Source organism: Gnatocerus cornutus, chromosome 2 (assembly GCF_029298725.1).
Source record: "Gnatocerus cornutus isolate USDA-ARS CGAHR chromosome 2, icGnaCorn1.1, whole genome shotgun sequence".
In the NCBI taxonomy this organism is placed as follows: Eukaryota; Metazoa; Arthropoda; class Insecta; order Coleoptera; family Tenebrionidae; genus Gnatocerus; species Gnatocerus cornutus.
Window position 1 is genome coordinate 16,570,395 of NC_142234.1, and position 25,012 is coordinate 16,595,406.

General features: G+C 35.6%; 2 protein-coding genes across 6 annotated transcripts in view; one reads left to right on the plus strand and one right to left on the minus strand.

The window, feature by feature from the left end:
* Positions 1-11,097, plus strand: part of SLO2 (slowpoke 2) — a 48,259-nt gene extending 37,162 nt beyond the window's left edge. Inside the window, exons 14-24 of one of the 2 annotated variants that reach the window (XM_088030573.1) lie at positions 1,069-1,375; positions 1,626-1,688; positions 2,845-3,195; positions 3,274-3,408; positions 3,803-3,914; positions 4,821-4,859; positions 5,346-5,531; positions 5,585-5,770; positions 6,729-6,824; positions 7,069-7,274; positions 7,321-11,097. In XM_088030573.1, coding sequence (XP_087886699.1) covers positions 1,069-1,375; positions 1,626-1,688; positions 2,845-3,195; positions 3,274-3,408; positions 3,803-3,914; positions 4,821-4,859; positions 5,346-5,531; positions 5,585-5,770; positions 6,729-6,824; positions 7,069-7,274; positions 7,321-8,035 — 2,396 coding nt within the window. In that variant the 3' untranslated portion in view covers positions 8,036-11,097. The remainder of the gene's footprint in view (positions 1-1,068; positions 1,376-1,625; positions 1,689-2,844; positions 3,196-3,273; positions 3,409-3,802; positions 3,915-4,820; positions 4,860-5,345; positions 5,532-5,584; positions 5,771-6,728; positions 6,825-7,068; positions 7,275-7,320) is intronic. The other variant, XM_088030574.1, reaches the window with a different exon arrangement.
* Positions 11,098-12,945: 1,848 nt separating this feature from the next.
* LOC148179558 (uncharacterized) lies at positions 12,946-24,919 on the minus strand. Of its 4 annotated transcripts, none has more exons than XM_088030720.1 (5): positions 24,852-24,919; positions 15,997-16,135; positions 15,252-15,422; positions 14,035-15,201; positions 12,946-13,987 (listed from the first exon to the last, which is right to left on the minus strand). In XM_088030720.1, the coding sequence occupies exons 2-5, from the start codon at positions 16,045-16,047 to the stop codon at positions 13,625-13,627; spliced, it is 1,752 nt and encodes a 583-aa protein (XP_087886846.1). In that variant the 5' UTR covers positions 16,048-16,135; positions 24,852-24,919; the 3' UTR covers positions 12,946-13,624. The 4 variants fall into 4 exon arrangements, with proteins under 4 accessions (XP_087886846.1, XP_087886845.1, XP_087886844.1 ...); XM_088030719.1 differs by lacking the exon at positions 24,852-24,919 and adding an exon at positions 24,576-24,663; XM_088030718.1 differs by lacking the exon at positions 24,852-24,919 and adding an exon at positions 18,530-19,002.
* Positions 24,920-25,012: the final 93 nt, after the last annotated feature.

Genomic DNA, 25,012 nt, shown 5'->3' on the forward strand with positions numbered 1-25,012 from the left:
AAATATGGCTCTGCAATATTTTGTTTTTTATTCGGTATCCGTGTCGTGTCGTAATAATCATTATGAAATATTCTCCTCTTGTATTAATATGCATGTCACGAGTTTTTGCAGAGATGCATAAACCAGCTTAAGTGTTATAAACAAATATGAAACACAAAGGTTAACTGCAGTCGCACAGATTAAACGGAAAAAGTTCGAATTGTGCCTGGCATACGTAAAGTTGTAAACGTAAGTTCTCTCTCTGCGAATAACATATTTGACGTAATGTTAGACAAGCATGAGGATGATAAAATAACCCTCTATAGCAAAAACCTTCAACTACACGAGTAGTAACAAAGTAAAAGGTGAGTTAAAATGTATTTTGTGGAAGCTTTAAAATTTTTGCACAAAACTGAATAAATCTACCAAACGATATTAAAACTTTAACGTTTTCCTTGTTATATTAAAATTGTAACCAACAATAAAACGGAGAATTCGTTCTTTGGAATGTTTCATTTCAGACTCTTTTCATGAAAACATAATTTTATTCTATACATGATCCGCGGGATTGTTTGAACTGGGTTTGTCTGAAGAGGTTTGAAGAGGCTGCATAATGCAGTCGACATTTTCCAGTTATAAAATACAAATCAGTTGGTTCGTGAGCGATGATTGTGTAAACTGGGAAGACTCGCAACTGATGGAAGTTTAAAGAGCTGTTTTGTTGACTTTTAATTGAAAATTTAGTTTGTTTAGTGGAAATAATAACTCAACTTTCAAAAAGCACAGTACTGAAGTAATTTCTAACAAATACGTAAAAAGTAGTAACGGAATAAAATTGTGTGTGTGAATTTAGGAGGGAAACACAACTAGTGGTAAAAATTTGTACAATCCGTTGTAGATCCATGCAAAATTGTTGTTCACTGTCTGTACATAATCACATCGGCCACTCACTTGATCCTCAGCTTTCCGTGTCATTTAAGTGGTCAGTTCACAGCAACCAACCAACAGAAATAGTCGCTTTTAATGTTGCGCACCCAATGACAAAAGCTCGTTTTTGTACTATCAAATTCTAAGATTATTTTCCCATAGCCACATTTCCGGACAACGCTGGTTTGAGTGATTCCCGTCAATGTCTAAAGGAGTCGTCTCCTGGCTCTACGACTATCGACGTGTCGATAACTGGCAACCACTTGGACATTCCCCGAAGCGGCGACAACCCCAACTTGCTCAGTCCGGAAATGATTAACCAACGGCGGAATTCCCGCAGGCCTAGCATCCTTCCCGTTCCGGACATGTTCACTAGTTCAACGTTGAACATCCCCCAGGACGTGGCTGACGAAAGTGAGGACGAATTGGAGGATGACGTGCCGTGGAGGTCGCCCAGCGAGAAAATAGCGTAAGGTTTTTTTAGCCCTTGCATGTCCTAGTCCGATATGTCAAAGGGTTTATCCGAAGATTAGATATCTTAGCTTAGTGCAATTGTGACCGCTATAACTCTGTCTTCGCTCTCTTTCTTCGGAGCTTTGTGTTCGTTTCTCACTCTTTCACCTTCTTATCGTGTCCTGGTGTTTCTGTGAGCACGGTCATGACTTGCACATATATAGCTCTGTCTCTTGATCACTCTGTCCGATCCTTGCACTCCCTAGGTCCAGTCTTACAGACGACTCTGGGGACTCGGAGAGACCCGCATGGCATGACGAATGTGCCCGGTAAGTCAACTTTTTTTTTTACATATAAGTAGAGACCTTCGGATAAAACAATAGAATTTTGGTGCATGTTTTTGACATAGCTACCATACCATTTTTTCTTCGAAATTTTTGTATTATACCTCTTGTAGCTTGCTTACGTTTTGTACTGTTCAATAGATAGAGTAACGTACATTTTGTCATTGTAGTTGTCGTTAGCTCCGAAACTTATGGGAGAAGGTAATGCAGACTGTTAAACTTTTTGACCTTTGACCGAATAGTACGAATTTATTACGATAGGCTGTTCCAACGATTACACCCGATATAAATCCACTCGTAAAACTTTAAGACTAGACGGGGCTATTACGTTAAGATGTTTAATGGGTCTTTCATGGCTTATTACATCAGTCAGTATTTCTGCACACAAAAAGAAAAGTCTGATACTCCACTTTTGAGGTGGACTGGAAATTCACCAATAAGAATACAATTTGTTTATCAATCAAGAAATAATCGCTTCAAAGGAAATAATTTATTTGAAATAAATAGGGTCTATAAATTCTTCTTCGTACCTCAATAAATTCGTTCATTGGAAACACCTTTAAAAGTACGTGTATTCTAAATATTTTTTTTAAAATTGTTGAGCGTTAATTAGAGTTAAATAAATCTTCATCATCTATAATCACGTTTTACGCATTTCCGCCTCATCAGTTTTATATCACGTAATAAAATTAAAATTAATTGCTGGAGTTAGATTATGTGAGATTGAATGGGTAAAGCTGAGGATTAATATAGCCCGTCTGAAATTCAGGGAAGAAAACGAAATATTGTCTGTCTGTTAACTGTAGCAACTGTTGGAATGGCCTGTCCCGCCTTTTATGATTAGCTAAAATTTCCAAATTGTTTTAATCGTAAAGAGCTCGAGGTGGATTGCGTTTTTATACTTGTCCTGAAGAAAAGGTTTAAACAGTTTTGTAACATTCTTGTCTCTTCTCACGGTTCTCTTTGTTGAGACCGTGGCAGCTTAAGACCGACTGTGATATTCAGAACCTGAAAACGACAAGCTTATCCACCAAAATAAATTTCAACAAGATATTTGATAAAAATTCAGCTTTGCTTATCGCTTCATCACATTCATTCTAAACATCACATCCCTCAACATAAACTGATATTATTCATGCAGCATCGTAAAAGGTTTCCCACCGGTGTCTCCATACATCGGAGTTAGTCCAACCCTGTGTTACTTGCTCAAAGAAAAGAAGCCTCTGTGTTGTTTGCAACTAGCTCAAGTGTGCGAACACTGCAGTTATCGTAATGCGCGAGATTATCAATGGCAAAACAAAACCATCATCTTGGCGGCGGATTACGCATCTAATGGCATCTACAATTTCATCATACCGTTGCGGGCGCATTTCCGATCCAAGACGTCGCTCAACCCTATTATATTGTTACTGGAAAGGAGACCCGATATCGCCTTTCTGGATGCCATCTCGTATTTTCCTCTCGTCTACTGGATGCTCGGAACAATTGATTGGTAAGTCATTTTTACTGTGAAAGAGGATGGCTTTATGAAAATGAAGGATATAAAGTGACAACGTGACCTCTTTTCCAGTTTGGATGATTTGCTCAGAGCTGGAATCACGTTAGCAGAGAACGTAGTTGTTGTGAATAAAGAGCTATCCAATTCTGCGGAAGAGGATTCTTTGGCTGACTGCAATACGATAGTAGCCGTACAAACAATGTTCAAGTGAGTATTGAAAATTCTACCCAAAGGAATTCTTTGTCCTAAAATAATTTCTCCTCTGGAATCCGTTTCGAGGATTCCTTTCTTGAATTTAAGTGTGTTATATACGATTTTTCAAATGCCTTTTATCAATTCTAACTAAGTGAGATAAACCCGAGCCTGATCGGAGCTAATAAAAATAAATAGTTCCAGCTTGAATGGAAATTGATGGTTACATTTAATTTTAAAGCTCCTCAAGACCTTTAACTTTTCACCCGGTGAAAAGTTGATCAATCAACGAAACCATTCGTTAAGTCAAATTTAAATTCGCGCTCGACTTTTGCAATTAAAGGAGTTTCCTGTTGCACATTTTTAATTAGACACTGTGCGTACACTTGAACATCTTTTTTGATTGTAGATTTTTTCCGAGTATTAAAAGCATCACCGAGTTGTCTCAGTCGTCCAACATGCGATTCATGCAGTTCAGAGCACACGACAAATATGCACTGCATCTATCCAAAATGGAAAAGGTAAATATTCAATTTGAACTCGCGTTTTTCCGACGAGTGAGTGTGGAAAGGCTGATTTGTTTTTGACGCAAATATTATTTTGCCCCGTGCCTTAGTGAAAATATTAAAGGGGGAGAAAGTTGACGACGTGTTTGCTTTTCAATTCTCTATACAACTTATGAATATGTATTCGTGTTACAATTTCATTAAATTAACGTTTTCACTATTGAAACTGTTTTTTCTATAAACGTACTTTTATTATAGGCATGACATAAGGAATATCAATGCGTATGTACCATATTTTATCAATAGTTTCTTGCATATTTTTTTGATAATGAGTTTGCTTTTATGACACGATGAGGTAGGAGAAGGAAACACGACATGGCTTGCTAACTTCTGAGAAAAACGTCATAAACCCTTTTCAGATTAATGAGGTTTATGCGAATGTTCTCAGAAATTAGAAAATGTTCGCCTTTCATTTGCAAATTTCTTTGTTGACTGACAAGTAGGAAGCCTTCGTTTGAGATTTTCTACTTACGCCTGCTTATTCAATTCAAGATATGTATGAACAACGTAGTTTAGGTGTGTGGTTATGTACAACTTTTAACATAAGTTTATTTACTTTTTTTCGAAAAATAGTGTCTTGGAGTATTCTAGGGGGATATTTAGAGTTGTATATCAAGCTAACAAAATATGCAGATAGTGTGTACAATATCAGCGGCCGCCCTTTCTGATTCTTTCCTCCTGTTGCCATAAAACACACCTAAACTAAATTGAAGCTTTACAGATATACTTAAAATGCACCGTTAAATTATTTATGAACGGCGACCAGCTGTCTGACACCGGAATAATTCAAATCGATTTACGTACAAAAATTTTTATGATTAATTTGTTACATTCTTTGTAAGGATTTTTTTTTATTTTTAGGATGGAAATGGTCGAAAATTGCTTCAAAAATATCAAACAGTGAGTGTCTCTTTTGGCTGTTGTACTACTTGCTCCGTTTATTTTGTACACACTACGCAGATAAAATTAAAAATATCTAACACTTTTGAAGATTGTAGTAGAGCCGCGGATTTAAATTCCAATGCCGCCGTTAACACTTATTTTATTCAGTACTTACAAAAAGTCGTGAAAACAATATGACTTCCACTAAACCTTGAGATGGCATCTGAAAACAGCGAAATCGCATTTCACTAACAAAACGAAGTGGAAATAACACAGAAAGGTGTCTTACATTTGGACCTAAAAATTTGCTTGTTATATGTTTGGACTGTTTGAATGCCTGAACTAATTTACTCACTTGCTCTTTCTTTTTCGATAAAAACTGAAAGCTACTATTCTGAAAGCTTCACTTGTAGTCACGTGGTTTGCAACCTGAGTCAATGGTGCGAATCGAGCTTCGTTTAATAATTTATTTTCTGCAACAACACTTGAATATTTTTATTCCAGAGGGAAAAAGAGCGGGGCTCCCACATATCGTATATGTTCCGTTTGCCCTTCGCTGCCGGTAGTGTCTTCAGCGCCAGCATGTTGGATACTCTTTTATACCAAGCCTTTGTAAAAGACTATGTTATAACCTTCGTTCGTTTATTACTGGGTATCGATCAGGCTCCAGGCTCTGGCTTCCTAACTTCTGTAAGTTCATCAACCGATTGCTGGAGCATTTAAAACGTCGCGCTTTGTTTCAGATGAAGATCACCAAGGATGATATGTGGATACGGACTTACGGGCGACTCTATCAGAAATTGTGCTCGACCACTTGTGAAATTCCCATCGGTATTTATAGGACTCAAGATACGAGTTTGTCGGACTCCTCTCATGTGAGTATGAGTGCCCCTTCATCAGCCTGGTCGAGCTGCGTGCGTGTGCCATCGGTGAGTATGAGGAAGTTAAGTTCATTCGAAGTGTGCTCGTGGGCATTTGCGATTTTAGATAGTTGGCGAATTATTTCCTACGCACTTTGCTAATTGCTTTGTTTTTGTTTTGTTTTCGATGTTTTAACACAAGAATGTCACAAAGTACACAAATGTCATTACCCACATTCTTGAAAAATGGTGGAGGCGCCGATTTAGTTAAAAATCTTTCTTCGCGAAAAAATAATTTAGAATAATTTGGTTAACAGTAAAACGCTGAAGAAGAAAGGATGTTTATAATGCAGAACTCGGAACAATTTAGCAGCAACTTCCGGAACAAGAGATTTAGTTTTGTCCGGCGGTAACATCAATAAAAGCTCATTATTTTCGTCGCAAAGACATTAACCTAATTCATTCTTAATTAGACTCCGGTTTCCTTTCAATTACTGCAATTATGACGGCGATACTGACTTTAATGATGCACAACTCGGCAAAACCTGTAAAGTTTCTAATTAACGGGTGGATTTTGGAAGTTGGCGACAACGAAAATAAAGCACTGCACGCTTTCTGTATTTGAGTTTATTTCGTTCAATTAAAAACTTTCCTTAATTTAGTCAACTATTTCTTCGTTTTTATTTCATTAGAAAATTAGATTAGTTTCTAGATTCGTAGTAATCGTAAATGCCCACGCGATTATTGTTTACTCATATTTTAATCACATTGTAATTAACTTCTTGGGATCACTAATCAGCGAAAGCACACGCACTGACAGCGTCCAAGAAATAAGAGCTTTCATTTTTCATTCCTGGCATGAGCTATGTAAGCGCACGAAAATCTAACAATGTCTATCGAATGCGTGAATGTTACGCACCGATTTACCTTTTTACACATGAAGTGGAGATTACGTTTTGACTAGTAGCCATATAACTGCATTAATATAGCAAGTAGTGCACGTAATTAGTTGGGGCTTTTCCGGTAGCTTGACGAGGAACTTGGACCGGACAGAGTAGGTGTAACTTACCGACCTAAGGATGGTACCAATTGCTTGGGTTGTACAGAACGGCGCAACTCGATGGTGAGTTGACTAAGAATGATTAGAGGTCCATTATAAGGAAAAAAGTGGAAGTGTCTAACTCATATTTCCACTTTTTTCTCAGTTCACCGTGACAATTCTAAAATAACTTCACTGCGCTCTCCTACTGCTTTGTGAACTTTTTAATTCAGCTCTAGTTCGAGGCTACCATTGCTTTGCATAACCAATCTAAAAAACAACAATTATATTTTGTATTACAGCTCAATGACTCATTTTTTTACTTTAGTATTCGATTAATATGGCGGATGAAGCTCGAGATAATCACGAGCAACAAATTGAAAGGGCGGAAATTGCCAATCTTGTTAGATCGCGAATGGAGAGTTTGAATCTGCCAGCGATTGATTATAACGACGTTAGCGAGAAAAGAAATAGTCTGTCTTATGTCATCATAAATCCGAGCTGCGATCTCAAATTAGAAGAGGGGGATATAATGTAAGTAGATTACAACATTTTTCTAATTCTTTTTGTGCGTTTTTAGCTATTTGGTCCGGCCGAGTCCGTTTTCGGCGCAGAAGACTTTCGAACGTCACAACAGCCGCCGCAAATCCAACATCAGCTTCTGTTCTCAAACTCTAATTCAGCAAATGGCGGCGGCTTCTCAAGCCGGCAGTCGTCGCGGATCCGGTTTGGGACTTACCGGTTATCAATCGCCACGACCTCCTCCATTAGCGACGACAAAGTCGAACTCCCTCTCACTCCCAGACAGTCCAACAGTGGCGGGTTACCAACGCGGCCGCTCCAACTCTCTCCGCGTGATCGACGATATTCTTCTTCGCCGGTCAAATTCCCTCAGACAGGGACTAACTAGTGTTGGTAGTGGCCGAAGAAAAAGTAGCCTTGAAGACATAGGACTATCTCATTTTTCCACGACTTACAACAACCCTATCAAAATAGCGCTAAATGGCAGTATAGGTTTGGAGGTGACTCCTCCTGAGGAAAACAGTCCTCCGGTGATTTGTAGTAATACTGCGATGGTAGTGAATCCCCCAATGCCGGCCGCTTCTCACACCGGAAGCACTCTAAGTCTAGCACAAAGTGGCCTGCCTAGTTCTAGTAGTTCTTTACCTCAACCGCTCAACCTCGGCATCAACGTGCCTACGAATTTTGGGGACTCGCCGCCGGTACAACAAGCGGCGCTGCCGCCCACTTCTAGCGCGACAGACCCGCAACACCTTCAAGGGACGATAGTATGATATAACCTCATGTGGGGGAGGAGAATGGGTAGCTTAAGAAACAAGTGGCTCTAGATCCTCACTTCCACAGTAGCAACCTCGATGCCGTAGTGACGTAGTTTCTTGGCTCGGGGATAGTTTACGGCCGGAGGTGGGGAAGACTCCCTGGGAACTTTTGCAAAAGAAAGTGAATTTTTGTTTTGTAATGCTACTGGTGGAGGATCTTAATTTCGTACGTTACACTAATTATATAAACACAAAGAGCGGCTGTATGCAGTTCGTCTTATGAATATGCACCAATATCTTTACATAAGTCTGTTTACTGCACCAAAATTACGCCGAGTAGGATAAATAAGACTAAGTTATTTTTGTACGCGCTCGTCAAAAAAAAGTTAAAACAAAATTGCGTAATATGTCTTTGTAAACACCATTATCGAAACTTTTTCTAATAAATCGGTGTCGCAAAAAGAAGCAGAATTTGGAAAACACTGATAAACAACAAAATGATCTGTTTTGACGACTCGGTTTTGAATATTAAAAGAATAAAAAGTTGTAGAGCACGTGTCATTTCTTTGAGCAAATAATAAAAAAATAATAAAATAAAAAAAAATCGCAAATCGAAAGATGGTAGACCGATTTTTTTCAAAATCCTTTCGGCTTGTAAAAGAGCAGCTCGCCCATTTTTTTTTGTGAATAACATTTTTTAATATAAAATATTAGTGTCAGTTTTAAAAATCTTTTTATGGCTTTAGTCCAGAACTTACTCAATCTTTAATTAAAAGAATAAAAATAAAAATTCCAAGACTAAAGAAATTGAAGGTGCCTTTTAAAAACCAAAAACAACGGGTTCAATGATAAGGGCAAAGAAAATATTTAGTATCTTTTGTTTTGTATTAAAAATTTTCATAAATCGAATTTTATCTTTCTTAAAATTATTAATTCTTAGAAAGCCGTTATTTTTTTTTAATTACAGCAAAAATTTTGTGGCCTAATATCTCTTTATTATTTTCTCATTTACGCCATTATTAGGGAATATTTCATAAAAAGGTAATTAAAAAGTGACGAGTTATTGCTTTTAGGCAAAGTTTTTTCATTGTGGAGGGTGCAAATGGCGAATTAAACTACGGCCCAAAATGATTGCATAAAAAAAAATTCTTGACTAATACACATTATGAAGGGTATCTATTGCATAATATAGACAATAGAATTTGCTAAATAAACACAACGATGATATCAAAATGCTAAAAAATCGACCAAATAACGTGATTTTTGAATCGTAGATTTGGACTTCCATAACTGAGCGTTCTTTGCTAAAAGTAGCACCAAAGGGTTATACAGTGGTTTGTGATTTTATTCAGGCATCAAAGCTCGATTATTTGAAGGAACTTAAAAAAGCAGTTTAAAAAATGGCATTCTTTTATATCTTAAAACCATATCAATTCTTCGAAAGTTCAAATTTATAAAATCATTAAAAACGTGTAATTTAGTACCAAACAATTTATTTTTTGAAAACGTCTTGCTGAATTTACTGTGGAAACGGAAAGACCAATTTTTCTAAAACAAACTTCCTCTTTGGAAGAAAGTGCACAATGTCAAAAAAGAGACAATATAATAATATTTCGAACTGCATACAGTTCGCTCTCATCACTTGCTTTTTGCAACACCAAGGTGTAGTCTTCTATCGGCTCCGACCATTACCAAGTTTGGCCTTATTAACTTTCTATCAGAAATTTAGACTGATACAAATGTAAAATCGTTCTTCGCCAGTCGGCCTGGCCTAGCCAAATTTTTCTGTACCGGTTGTAGTCTCCTGGTTGTACCAAACGAACACCAGGCCTAGTTCGAGGACGCGTGACTCATCTGAAAAATCACTCTTTGTAGTACACCTTAATTGACACACACCAAGGCACAAGTTTTACGTCTTTCATTGACGACTTTTTTTTCAAAGACTGATTCTAGACTCGTGTTTTTTGGATGAGTGGTCCAGATCAGTAAAGCGCTGCATAGCTCAATAGAATAACTATTTGTAGTTTCGTTTGTAAATAAATTCAACTGTTTCTTCCACGCAGGCCAAAGGCTGCTTATCAGTATAATTCGTTCAGGTATGTTGAATGAGGGATCAAATACTGTAGTTAGAACTATCTGTTGGTACTTCGAAATAGACAGTACCGGACGATTACCAGCAGACCATCTCTCGACATTTCTAAAGTTCTTCTTCCCTGCTTTTTCCCAAACCAGAACGCGCTCTTTTCTTCCTTCCTGACAGTTTTCTTTCATTGGTCTCGTTCTGCTAATCGCCTGTTATCCTAAGAGATTGTCTGATCTCACAAGGTGGGTACGTTTTCGTACCGTTTCGAGCACTTTTTTCTTTTCAACTCTCAAATCAAAAAATATACGTCGGAAAAGTGGATATAAGTTTAGATTTGCTTTGGTAGTTTAGTGTAAACCGTCCATGCTAGTTTTCGCGCATGTTCGTCGACATGTCTAGCATCCCTGAGCTGTAACTTCTAGTCAAAGACTGTGGGTGTGGTCCAATAATCGCGACGTATAAATACATAAAAAGAAACATATCTAAAGAAATAAGTGTCGTAGACATATATTTTTCTAGAGTGACGAAATTGTGAAGGGTTTCGAATACAAAACCGATGCTTTGGTACTATTGCTTTATTTGAATGATAAATAAGAGAAACGTATCGGCTTGGGTGCCGGACGTATGTCTTTGATACGTTTAAATATAATACTTTTTATATAATTCAACTGAATATTGTACATAATGTTGTTTCATAGTTCTCAGAGTTTGCTTACTTAATTATCATAGTTAATAAATATATTTAAATAAATCTACAATTTACTGTTAGACCATGTATAAATAAATTAAAATGAATTTTTATTGCAATGCACACTGCTGGCCCAACGTCTGTTTTATTTGTACGATTTTTATTCAACAATGTGCATTTGCAAACGCACGAATAAATTCATTACTTAACATTACAGAGTGGAAAAACCTTTACTGAATACGCTTACATTTGATGTACAGTAAAGTCAATACTGTCATAGCACATTATATACATTGTATTTTCCAACAGAGTTTCATTCAAATACCTTGCCAATAGTATCCCCATTTTTATCAGTAATACAGTAAACTCTCGATAATTTGAACCTCGATAACTTGAATTTCTCAATAATTTAAAGTTTTTCCCCAGTTCCCTCGATTCTCTTTCATGCATTTTGGTCTCCTCGGTAAGTGGAATCGAGAACTTTTTTCCGCCAACACTTTCGTTAATTTAAAGTTCCTCGTATGAGCGTACAAAAAAACAAATCTTCTGAAAAATTCCGTTGCAGCTTCAAAAACATTTATATAATTGACGCTTAGCAAAACATTTCATTATCAGAGTTCCCGTCAGTTTTATAGTAATCGTTGGAAATTAACGTCGGTTTGGCTGTGCCGAGTTGCTCAAATTTGGATTATTTTAACTTGCAATTTTTGTAGTTTGCACGTGGTTTTTTTAAACGTGTTGATCTAAAGTTTCAAAAGTATTGTTAAAAGTGAATTTACCTTAATGACGTTGTCAAATAGAGGCCAACATTTGATTTCAGGTAAGTAACTTTTTATTATTTCGTTTCTAATTAATATTTTAGTTCGCTGCGCTGATAAAATAAAAAAATAAACTTTTTCTTACGACCCCATATTAAAGTGACATTTTCCACACGGTTAAATGACTCCGAAAGTTGATGTTTTTGTACATCCATTTCCGAAAGTAAAAGTCACTAGTGTGATATGAATATATCCGCACAGACCTGTCAAAATTGACAGTTATTTTGAAATACAAATGTAACTCTTGAATTGTTGTCGCAAATATGTAGACGATTCACTGTAAAACAACATGCGTAATGATAAAAATGAATTGGTTAAATCGTTTTTGACAAATCAGTTTTGACAGGTCTGTGCGGATATATTCATATCACACTAGTGACTTTTATTTTCGAAAATGGATGTACAAAAACATAAACCATCTAAATATGTGGAATACGTCACTTTTTTAAGAGGTTGTAGAAAAATGGCATTTAGAATAGATAAAAAATGAACTATTGTTGAAACTTATGGTTTCTTCCTGATGATGAAAGGTCGTAGGAAAAATAGTATACATAACTCGTCGGAAAGTGTCTTTCTTGCACTCGTGTAATATCTGCACTCGGCTGGCGCCTCGTGCATCTACTTTTACACTCGTGCGAAATTGGTCACTTTCCGTTCTTGTTATGTAAATACCTATATCCCTTTTAAGGGCCCCATTTATTTTAAACACCTAATTTAATGCTGTGGTTAAAAGCTTTCTAGTTCATTTTGGTTCATCGTGTATAAACAAAATGGTTACAAAATTACTTTAAATCTCATTTTTCCTGCAGAGAATTTTTGGTGGGCGCCTTTTAAATGCGGTTCTGTTTAAAATGACTTATATAGACGATTGAATTAAGTCGTAAATTATAAAAAGATCCATAATAAGACGAGAAATTGAGAGGGAAACTAAAATTTTTAGATAGAAGAATATGGTAATGATATTCTCAGAAGAACCTAAAGAATACTTGAATACAGCATCTAAAGAAGCGAAGTATAAACACAATAAATCCAAGAATTCAAGGAATATGAAGAAAAAATTTAAACAATGCCTGGAATTCTGTGAAATTGGAAGCTTTCGAAGACTTGACAGTCCATTAAACACTGGTGTGCTTAAATCCCATCTGCGTTTTTTCTGTAAATAAATAAATACCAAATTCCGGAAATGTATCATTTCTTTTTTTGCTCACCAACAATTATAATGCCTTCTCTGCATTGTATTACCCACGTAATAAAATGTTAAATCAAGATTTCAAAATCTTTTTATTTCCAAAAAACATTGAAAATGAGCATAAATAGATTATTCCATAATAAAACTTGCAAGAAATATTAATATTCTGTCCCAACTTTCACGTCTAATATAAAAGTACCGTTTAAAATAATACCTATAAATAATGCACAATACTGTATTGATCATTTAATGATTTGTACTACAGGCTGAAGGTTCAAACTGTGCATTTATCGAACAACTATTAAAAATTTAACAATTTTCGCAAAACAACAAGACACCCTCCTTCACTAGAAGCGTTTAAAGGAACAAGTGCGTTATTTAGGATTGTTAGAGAAAATCACAGTGATTTATCAATGCAAAGTGTAAACGCTTCGTTCTTTTTCTTAAAAGTATGAATATTAACATTTAGCTAGTGATATCAAAAGTCGAGATAGCAGGTGTCGTCCAACAACGTGACAGTCTTTGAGGAATCACAGTCTATCAACTACATCATTTGTATCAAAAGAAGATACGATCAATACACGACTGGACCATATCAAATCGAACTACAATAAGTGATTGTTATGTGCTTACTCTAATTATTTACAGTTGATTATTTAGAAACAGGAATGTAACTGCTCTTTGGTAATGAGCTGGAATTGCTTTTCACTATTAAGTAAAAAATATTAACGTAACAACACTTGTAACACCTAATAATTGATTTGGAATTATTATCAAATTCTTTGGCTTAATGGAATGTACAAAAAATAAGTTACTTCTTTAAAGGTCAAAATTTGGGTCTCGGGACGTTCTCAACAAATTGCCCGACGTAATTCCCTCGAGGATTATAATTAGCAACCACGTAGGTTTCTCCTTTCTTGTTTTTGGACATTGCGAAGCCCAACTCGGTACAACCTTTCCATATAATCTGCGTGAAGTGAAGAGTACCGTGATTCACAGACTCCACTCCGAAAGTGTGTTTCTTCACCTCATCGTACCATTCTTTAATAGCGTCACGTGCTGTGGGCACATAAGTTAAATCCGATGAGTAAACGCAGAAGATATTTTCTCCATATGGATTATTGGCGCGATGGCACATGCTGCCGCTCTTGGCGCAAGTGTCAGCCCATTCTTGAGCGTAGGTACACAACTGAAACAAAAAAATTATCATCAAAATTATAGCGAACTTTATCGTACTTCTTTGTTGAGCTTCAAGTCGGGAACGTCGTGCTTGCGTCGGTACTCATTATGCACCTTCAATCCATCGAGCGCGAACTGATTGAACCCATCTTCAGTTTTGGTGTTTTGTGGGAAGGAAACTTTTTTCTCTGGCACTTGTTTGGAGGGTGAAGTGATGGGAGCTGGGACGTTCTCGACGTAGTGGCCAACGAAATTACCAGCGGGTGAATAGTTACCTACCACGTAAATACTGCCTTGGGTGTTTTTGGCTACTCCGACGCCCAAAAACTCACTGGCTTTCCACACAACTTGCGTGAAGTGGCCAGTTTTGAGACTATTCGGTTCTTTGCCGAACGAATGATGCTGGACTTCTTCATACCACGCATCCACTGGTGAGTTCCCAGTGACTGTGAAATTTGGATCTGAAGAAGTCAAGCAGTAAATATTCTCGCCGTAGTTACAACTGGGGCGGTGCTCGAGAATGTTTTTAGCAGCGAGGTGTTTGGCCCACTCTTCGCTGTATTTACAGAGTTTCTTGTCGAGCTTCAAAGGAGGGACTCCGTGGCGGCTTCTGTACTCATTGTGCGCTTTTAGAAAGTCTTCTTCGAAGTTGCCTTCAGTGCCGTTTTTCAAGTCTTTCGTGGAACCTGTGGCTTTGCTTACAGATAACTTGGAAATGTCGCTGCTTAGATCCTTGAAGTCTTCATGATTGTTGTTATTGGCAAACCCACCGATTGGGGGAACATTTTGGGTGAAGTCCCCGATGTAATTCCCAGGTGGATCGTAATTAGCAACCACAACAATGCGACCTCCGGATTTGGCGAAGGCGACTCCAAGTCTCGCACTGTCTTTCCAAACAACTTGAGTGAAGTGACCAGAGGCCAAACCCGATGGTTCCGCGTCAAAAGTGTGCAATTTAATTTCGTCGTACCACGAATCCACGGGTTCCTTTCCCGAAACTGTAACATTGGGATTCGAGGAGGTCATACAATACAAATTTTCTCCATATTTATTATTATTGCTATGCTGCAGGATATTCCTACTACTCAGATAATTCGCCCATTCCTGCGCTACCTTACAAATTTCCTTGTCTAGTTTTAGTGGAGGGACTCCGTGACGTTTTCGGTACTCATTATGAGCCTTAAGGCACTCAGTTTGGAAGTCCATTATGGGGTTTCGTTTTTTCTGAAACACGTTCAATTAACCACAAAAAAATCATAGAAACTTGACCATACTTTGATCGGAGTTTTTTTGGGAGTTCTCGCTACTTTATCGTTTAGTGATTCGATAAGGTCGGGTGGAAATTTTTCTTCACAGCCTTTTGTCTCTGTGGTGACTTTGCATTCGGTCCGTTGCCCTCGGAATGTTTCTATAGTTTCACGCGTAATCGTCTCTAATTTTGGTTCCTGCATAAAAAACGGCGAAAGCATCCGTAAAATTGAAAAAATAAATGGTTCAGCGGACTGGCGTGATTGAAGGTGCCGTTATTTTTCTAATGCAATTAAAGCGACATTCGGGGAAAAACCCTATTCTGTAAAAACAAAATTCTATTTTCGAAAATAATTATTATTCTGGATAATTATAAAATATTTGTTCGTTTTAATGTAAATTGCATTACACAATTTACCGCAATAATTTTTATTATAAAATATTAAGAAAAATAAGTTTATTTCAACACGACTAACAAAACCTCATGGCCTGTCTGTGGTTATTTCTTCTTGAACTCCTTTTGTACTTGCACTGACAGGCAATTATTTATTTTATCGACAACACGCACTGTACTAAACCGGCTTAGCATGAATCGTACTAATAAGAAATATAATTAATAGATTCTTAAAAGTCAGCGCCAATTTGCAATTAAAACGCTAATTTCTTTTAATCCAGCATTCATATTCCAACGACCAGACAGGCAGATAGGCTTTGTCATTCTGTATAATTAAAAATCCACCAAACCGAGCATGTAATGAATCAAATTTTTACCTGTCCCTTTTCAATCGATGCAAATGTCCTCTGGTCGGTCTTCCTGACCATAACAATCCTGCTGGAACCGTCGTGTCCGTGCACAGTCTTTCGGAACCTGTGCAAGTCGGTGAGGGATCCGGGGAATCCGGGTTTTCGCCTGCACAAAGACATATCTACAGGATAACCGCACATTTTCACGCTTCACTCATCAAAATTCATCGATATTGTGCCCTCAGAGTGGACGCGTTGTGTGCTATACCGGTATCAAACACGAATGTTCAGTTAGTGTGAACCGCACGTTGCCTTTCCAATCTTTGTTCCGTTTTGGTAGCCAAGTGTAACAAATATTAGAAAATTATACCTACAGTATCGGATATGAAGAGTAGGATTGAGGAGATATTGGAATGCGTAATGATGAGATCCGTGCGTGTTTCGCAGTCGATAGGTCGAGGAAAGTTCAAATTGAAATTTATAGCCCCGGTGATGGGAAATTGGTTGGGAGTTTTTGCGCGGAGAAACGGGGACAGAATCCGTGATTTAGAGTTTTGTGGAAGTTAAGAATGTCAATGCAATGTCATTAGGTAGGTAAATTATACCAAAAAGTCATTTGGCTGTTTGGTCTTTTATTGTGAAATTGACATAGATAACATTGTTGTATGGAAACGCGATTACTAATGATCGCAAACAAAACCATAAAATTGAATCTGAAAATTTATTTTCGAAGAAATTACTTTTAAATCTATTTTAATCAATAATACTAGTCAATAACAACAATAGGTGGTTTGTCTAAAAGATAATCCCTTTGTTATCATAAAACCTAAACCTTCAATTTTCCACCAAATTCCTATTTTATAAGATAAATAATTGGTGGTCTGTAAAGTAAAGATATAAAAATATTTGATCACCAGAAAATTCCTACAGCAATCGATTTACTTTGGGTTTTTTTTATCAGGATTATAAGTCTAATTCAACATTTATCGACAATTTAGATAAAAAAAAAGCAAACTATTTTTAGTAGTAGTTTTATATCAGCGTAAAATTTCTTTTAGAAAACGCAACGAGGCGCGCATATTTTAACAGTATAATCTGGACATTGCGTGAAAGTACAATTAAACAATAGTGAGCTACACGCATATCTTTCAATTAGTATTTATTAATTTTAGATCACGTTTCGTTCTTTATTTCTATTTTTAAAGTATTATATTAAGATTAGCTCTGTTCGGAATTTAAGAGCTAAATTAAATCTATTGTTAAATGATTAGACGCAAGTAAATGAATTTAACTGTCATCATATACTAAAAATTGAGACAGACTTTATCAAAGAAATAAATGAAAATTAAGTTAATGCGTTAAATTGGATGACTAATTATTTGATGTTAAATGTCTGTTCTGAAGTCTGTTTTATCGCTTTAACTCTACTTATGAACGATTAAAAAACAATTTTATCTGTTCACCTCTTCATAACTGGGTTAACAATTAATCAGTTTTTCCGTACACTGCACTGTTGCCTAATAATGTAAATATTTAAACTGAAAGAAACAAAGCAATTATTGCAAACACAATATAATGACTTGTATTTAGTTTTATTACACTAAAATTTAACAATTGAGGAATATGTTTTCTTTAATGTTTATACAAATAAATGAACTTCCTAACTTTTGTAGTTTTAATTGCATATTAGATGAGCAATGAACTGCTGAACACCTAATTGGGTTGTGTAACGCGACAGCATTAATAAATTACAGGCTTTAGCAGCTGATTAATATAAATTGCGACGAATTAAATCTCATAATTAAATAAAAGTAGTTACCCAATAATTGTCGTAATTTGTAGAAATCTGAAACTTGTGTGGTCGACTTAAAACTACCTCCAAACAATTAAAATCCAATTTATATATCGTTGAAATTTATTACTGATAAAGTATAATCGATCATATGATACACTTTTCTAAATCCAAGATTTTTACAAATAATAGATTTAATCGCGAAAAATTCTTTAGAGATAACCGAGTCATGTATTTTTTCCATTTTCCGTATAGAAAAACCAATCCTTTCAAGTGCTCGGCACTTGAAGCCAGAAAAAGTGGCGATATCTAAATTTCAGTCCAATTTCTCCTGCTTAACGGCTTTCTTGTCGAAATCAATATTAAATTATCACAATTGTAGTAACATAGTGCCAAGTAATAACTTGACCAGTTAACCTAAAAAGCTATAAGCGTAAATGGCAAAACAAAGTTAGAATTTTCGTCACGCAACTCTCGTTACCAAAACGGAAAAAAAAACGTAAACAAAGCGATCCGAATTCGTGATTCCTGTAATTTCACGCCGCTGCACTATTTTTTAATGAATGCTAATGAGTGAACTTCCAGAAGCCGGTAGTAGCACGTGTAGTTTTATCAATCCGATCGAACATTATCAGTAAACCCGCGTCGATGAAACCGGCGGCAACGCAAATCCCATGCAAATTTCAACCTTTGTTTAGGGTCAGTCTGGCACATTTTTATGTAAATATGGCGTAGTGCGTTGTGCGAATTTTTACGTGGAAAACATACCTAGGGGTGCTCGTCGCGGACATCTTCGCGTATTGATCGTATTTCCACTGCACTTGCACTCAAGTCGGTGCAGATTTCAGCACATCTGAGGGTTGATGAGGGTTGCTGCTTCGTTTACCCCGCAGGATACAAGCATGCGCCAAAGGACTCGCACTTTCCCACAATTTAATATTTGATGCAAACGAATCTACTTCCTGGCGGAACGTATCGATAGATAGTACAGATAACAAGTGATTAGTCACTGATTAGTTGACAATTGACAACTAATTTGCAATGTCGCGGAAGCAAAGAATTGAGCAGCACTGCATTAGAATAAATTTTATCACAAACTCTTATACGTTTTTACCACCACTTTTTAGCGTGTGATCCTTCGTGGTTTCTTCGTCAATGTGAAGCCAAAATATTTAACGTCTTATCAGCGGCACTAAATAAACTGTTTAACAATACACCATAAATTGCGACTATTAAAATAACGCTTAATTTGGACGAAAAATCGAAAGCTACTGCTGTACAATTGTTGGTAAATGGCCTTCAATGGCTTCTATTCATGTTATTTCCATGTTGTTGCCTATTGCAATTTTACCTTGCAACGATGTTCGACGTGATAGCGTAATTAATTGGTTTAGGAAATTGGTGCTGCATTTTTAACGTTCTGACTAGACGGGAAGATTGTTTCCGATTAATCTCGGGGTGAAATATTCAAACAGAAATATGAAAAGATGCTAAAACGCAAATATAGTCAGTACGCGTGTATTTAAATAGAAGAAGCGTCGTGAATAACGAAGATGGTATTATGTCATTTTTTGTCACGGTTTTAGATAGATAACAATCCTGATTAGATTAGAACGGGCTCTCATAAAAATCGAGTCCTTGAGCAGTTTATTGTTGGGTGGAAACGTCGCCTGACTATTTTACCATCAAATAATCGTAATTAGGAAAAACACGCTTGAAACTGAAATCATTTGCGATAAACGCATTTTAATCTCACAGTTCCTGTGGATGTGAAACTACAGTTTATCGTTATTGTAACATAAAACTGCCAAAATTAGTTTTCCATAGCCTTCGATTGAAATCATTCACCGAAACGTAACTCAAGTGCAGCATGAAGATCAATCAAGACTTCACGCTCAACTGGCATCTTCTTTTACCCTTGACTTTGGTTGTTGATTACCGTGTGTACCCACACAATATTTATGTACGTAGAAATAATGTTTTGCGTCACTGAAATAATTAGATAACAACAAAAATAAATGACCCTAAAAAACTAAACCGGTTGTTAAACTAATTACAGTGGCGTAAAGTGGTTAAATTGAATAGAGGTACACTGAATTGAAGCCAACATCAATTATCTCGTGTGATTGCTTGGAATTTTGTCCGGAAATTCTTCTCCTTGAGTTTTCATGGTGGAAATATTCAATGTTAGTCGAAAACATGGTAAATATTCTTCCGGATATTTTAGAAACGCTTCGCAGATGAAATTACAGTGTAAAACGGATTTCCCACATTTCTTTTATGGGCGATGAGAATTAAACGACTTAATATATATTTAACTTGAGTAAAAACCTTATTTATTACCTTCTAATAACACGTAGAGTTTTTGTACAATTTTCATTTAATGTGAGGAATTTAAGGTACTAAATAACTGTGATCCACGCTTCTTACAAAAGGTACAATTTAATTAAAAAAGTGATGTAAATTCCGGGTCAATAAATTGTGCCTATATTTCTCGTTTTTTTTAAAAATGCGGCAGAACTTTAAAGATTCAACTCCTTAAATTGTTGTAGTTTCTGTTTTGAAATATCATTTATGATGCCCATAGTTATCAGGTAAATGACTTCATATTTTATGGCTGTTGAGGTCTAGATGACTGTCTGCAGAAAGAATTTCTGACTACTTATTAGTACCATGTTTGTTTTAAGTGATAATAAAATAGCGACACTGACCTGATAAACGTCTGTAAACTAGCTGACATAAAATGAGGCTATCAAGAAAGGAAAATCTATGATTTATAACAATTGTGTCATCTAATTGCACAAATGTTCAAATAAATTCTGTCGTTTCTTGAGTGTACCAAATTAAAGAAGATTAAGATGAAGAAATTTTAGAATTTTTTTATTCAGTTAATGAACTTAATTACAAACTAATCGAACATGAATTAAAAATTTTAGAACTTTTCATTTACAGAATGAACTCCAAATCTGATTTTTCTATTAAAGTCTTTACGGAAATTTGGTAGACGAAATTTAGAGAACGTGTTTCTTCAGACGTTTATTGAGTCTAGTAAATTACAGAATTGTGGAATATGAAGTAACAATTTTAGAATTTCTAAGATAAAAACAAGGAAAATATGCAGGATGCGGCTCGGCCAAAATATTTTTAATTTCATCCCTCTTTAAAATTAGACGGGACTACATGCCGAAATTGTTTATCAAGGACGAGGCATTATTGGTTTTTACATAATACTAATACATTGTTTTCTCCGTTCCCACAAGGAAAATAATGTCATGAGAAAACCAACAAACAATAATTTCACGCTGATAGAGGTGATCATGATAAGCCAAACAAGTTTCCAGTCATACGTCCTGTGCTTGTTTGAAACTTTGGCTTGAAATCATTTATTCTCAAACTAAGTGACAGTATTTCAAACAACAAATGACCCCGTTACGGAGGAGGGTGCGTCCAGAGTTTGGCAAACGTCCAAATTTTATAAAAAATTAGCGTGCTACATTTCCGCTAGGTCCATTCATTCTGTGAGATCATGCAATTATTGATAATGAATTATGATCTAATCATGTTTTTATGAATTTTACGGGGAATTCAGGGCGGTAATCGAATTGAATGGACTTCCAATCAATTGAACTATGAGCACTTGTTAGTTACAATTAGTAACGAGTTTAGATTTGGAAAAATCAAAACACTCAAGTTCTGAAGTGACGAGCTATGATGAATTAAAGAAATTAGACTGAAAAATAACTAGCAGATTTTTATCAGTTACTGAGACACTTGAAATTTACAGCAGTAGCAATAGATACGATTGCCAAAAAATCGTACGAATTGTTTATAATCAAAATGAGTCAAAATACGAAGTATGACTGTACGATGTTTGAAACCAGTCTATTCGATCCAAGCCAATTACTTTAATCAATCATCTCCGTCCAGATCCTTCTCGCTTGAAAGAATTTTTCGGTCACGATTACGAAAGTGACATTCCTCTTCCCCATTATTAATAAAATCTTAGAATCAATAACGTTCTGATAATGAGGTAATTAAACTGGAAAGTTGTTTGAAATTCAGTTACTCCATTCCGTACAACCCACAGCAAATTACTCGCAAGAGTAATTTACACCAACTACCTGCAAATAATGGAACATAAAGTTTTTACAAGCACACGCTAATGTGCACATAATTCATTCCTCTGTCCCTAATCAAACTAACGTCAAGAGTACGCACCCATAGTTTTTACCAAGCGACGCAGACGTCTATCTAATTGAACGGAAATCCGGAAAACATCAAGTGTTTTTAGGTACCATTATAATTTGGTTTACAAGTGCAAGGTTAGACGATCAAGGACGTCCAACCCAACAAAATCATTAAAATAATTTGAAAGAGTCACGCACTGGAAGTTTCTCTCGTCCTGTGTCGTGTTTGAAATCAATTAGAATCATTTAAAAGGATTAATTAAATGGCTACACCTAAAACCGAGAGAGGACTAATGTCGCTACAACTGGAGATTCAAGGAAGCGAAGAAAATTATAGTACGATGGTGTTTAGGTAATTACTTCTATTTGTTATGTAAGTGGCTTGTTAAAAATAATTTATTATAAAATACAACGCTGTTATTTGCTAAACTCGATGATTAATAGTGTTCTTATCAGTTAGTTATTGTGCGGTGTGTTGGAAACTTTAAGATGAACTTACGAAACGACGAAAAACAATAAAATTGTGAAAATAGTTTACCATTGATTTAGCAAACACTAGATAAAATACCTAAAGAACAAACATATTTCAGAAGAATCTTCAGATAAGATTATTGAAAGGTAACAACGCGGAATTGTAGAAAAATTCCGCGCACGGAATGCCATTTTACAATTCACGCAAAGGTTAAAATTAATAGCTGCCAAGGTTCCAGAGAAGTCTTTTTAGGAGGATGATGGTATCAGCGATGGTAAACTATCTCCATAATGGGCGTACAATGGCTTTTCATATTAATCAGATTTATTAACAACGTTTACTTTGCTTGAGGTCACGAAAGCTTCAAGCTTCAACCAAGAAGTGCCTGATACGAATGGAAGAAATATCTTAGAAATAAACTGAGATCAATAAACATATTTTTTAATAGATGAGATACCAGATATCGATCGATCAACAAGAGTGTTGAAGATTAAGGGATGATGTCATGTGACATAAAAATGTCAAAATAGAGATTATCCTAAATTATATCTACTGGCTGCTTTTTGTGGAAGAATATAATCGTGTGCACGATATTATTACTGGTTTAGTTATTTTTAATTGATTCCTCTTTTTACAAAAAAAAATATTGTCAGTTAGAACAAGCGCAATTGTATACATCACGACTTATTTCTATTTTTAGAATAGTAAAACTTATTACAAATCCATTTTCCTATAAATTAACATTTTTATAGGTACAAAACATTTCTATTTTAATCTGTTATTATTACAAACTATAACCACTTGAACATAATTTTGTTTTGTCACATTTTCCTCTACAGAGTGAGATTATCGTGTTTTCTGCTTATCTGAAGCTTCTGATTAAACGTACATTGGGGGCCTATGTAACGAAGCGGATAAAATGCTCATAAATTTCGTGCTTCAATAAAATTAAGAAGAACTCCTTAATGTAGGCCACCAACAAAACGAAAAACGGACTGTCACGAAGAAATAGAAGTTATCAAAATTCCTTTAGCATCAGTGTTGTTTGATAATAATTTTATTACTCCTATGACTAATGAGAAAAGTTGATTAACAGCTATTAATACAGATAATCTTTTTTGAGTCGGTATAAACAATTACATCATGAAAACATTGATCGTGCCGGATTAGATAAAAAAAGTATTTCCTTAGAATTATGTAATATCATCAGAAACGTTCAGAGATATTTTCAATTTATCTAATTTATAAGTAATAAAATAATGCCACATTATCGAAACAAGTAAAACAATTTGGACTCCGGGCGAAATGAACAACTGTTTTGTTCTCTTTTGTGTACACTGTGACGAATGGGCACATTTGGCAAATTTGTTGAATGATAGTTTAAGTGTCGATACATGTTATTAATTCAAAAAATTAATATTCTCAATCTATGGCAACAGACACGAGACGTATAAATACATTAAGCCACAACATGACTAGTCCTGCAAACAATACTAAAGATAAGCATTTTCAAATTTGAGGAATTTTGTGCAACAATAAATTTCTGTTATCGGATTTTTGAATCATTTAAATACAAACTCATTTATAGAATTAAAAGCTCGTTTCTGTTAAAATTGTGCTCAAACTTTGTAGCAAAAGGTAAAACAGACAATTACATCACTTTTGGAAATTTTCTTTATACAGAAGCAATGACATTCTTAAAGTGACTCAAGATTCATTCATTTGGAACATATTCTGGTATTGCACAAAAACGTTTTACGTTGCGCAGTGTAGACACTATTTTACCAAATTTAATTTCGTCTAGTACGATGAAGATTTCTAACTGTGATAAGACGTAATTTATTCCGTTTTATGGGAGAAATAAGACTTACTTTCTTCATAAATTTACATACAAGGTTTCATTTGCAAACCAAAAATTACCAAGCAACGAAATTTTAGAGTTTAATAAAAAATAAATGTATGGATGGCTTTAAATAATTTTTTTTGCAGGGCATATCATCCCTTTAAAGTAGGATCTGTTTATTATCACGCAATAAAAAAAATGCAAAATACATTACTAACTCATAAAATATCGGCAAGATAACAAACGTAACAGTTTTTTGTTAATCGCAAGTGTCTAAAAACTTAATTAATAAATGAAAAAAGTCGAACTTACCTAACAGCAAATTGCTCTCGTCAAAGAACGCACAAAAAGATACCTCAGTTATTATACTTCCCTATTTATACTATCTTTTATCTCACCGAAATTACCAACAATAGTATTCCAAGATAACAGTAAAAAAATGCTTTGAATTTCGCAGAGGTTTGAAAATATTTGTTGTCCTTATTGCGCCAATAATTTGAGCAAATCATAAAACAAAGCAATCGCAGTTTCCATTAACCCTTATCTTAATGTCTGACTCATTACAAGACGTCATTAAACAAATATTACCTTTTCTTAATCTGCGATTTATTAATTTGCCTTATCCTGACCAACAGATGTACAAAACAATTCACTGATGCAAATGCAAATGTATTCTTGACAAACTCAACTTTACGTGTTCACTTAACGACGTCCATTTAGCAATTACACTAAATGTACCAGTTAAGTGA

Bases quoted from the DNA above. Each gene is read 5' to 3' on its own strand.
- LOC148179558 (XM_088030718.1), bottom strand. From the start codon at position 18,552: ATGTCCGCGACGAGCACCCCTAG. The intron at 16,136-18,529 runs GTATGTTTTCCA...GTCTTTGTGCAG, and splicing joins TCCGCGACGAGCACCCCTAG to GCGAAAACCCGGATTCCCCG. The intron at 15,202-15,251 runs GTATGGTCAAGT...AACGTGTTTCAG, and splicing joins CCAAAAAAACTCCGATCAAA to AAAAAACGAAACCCCATAAT.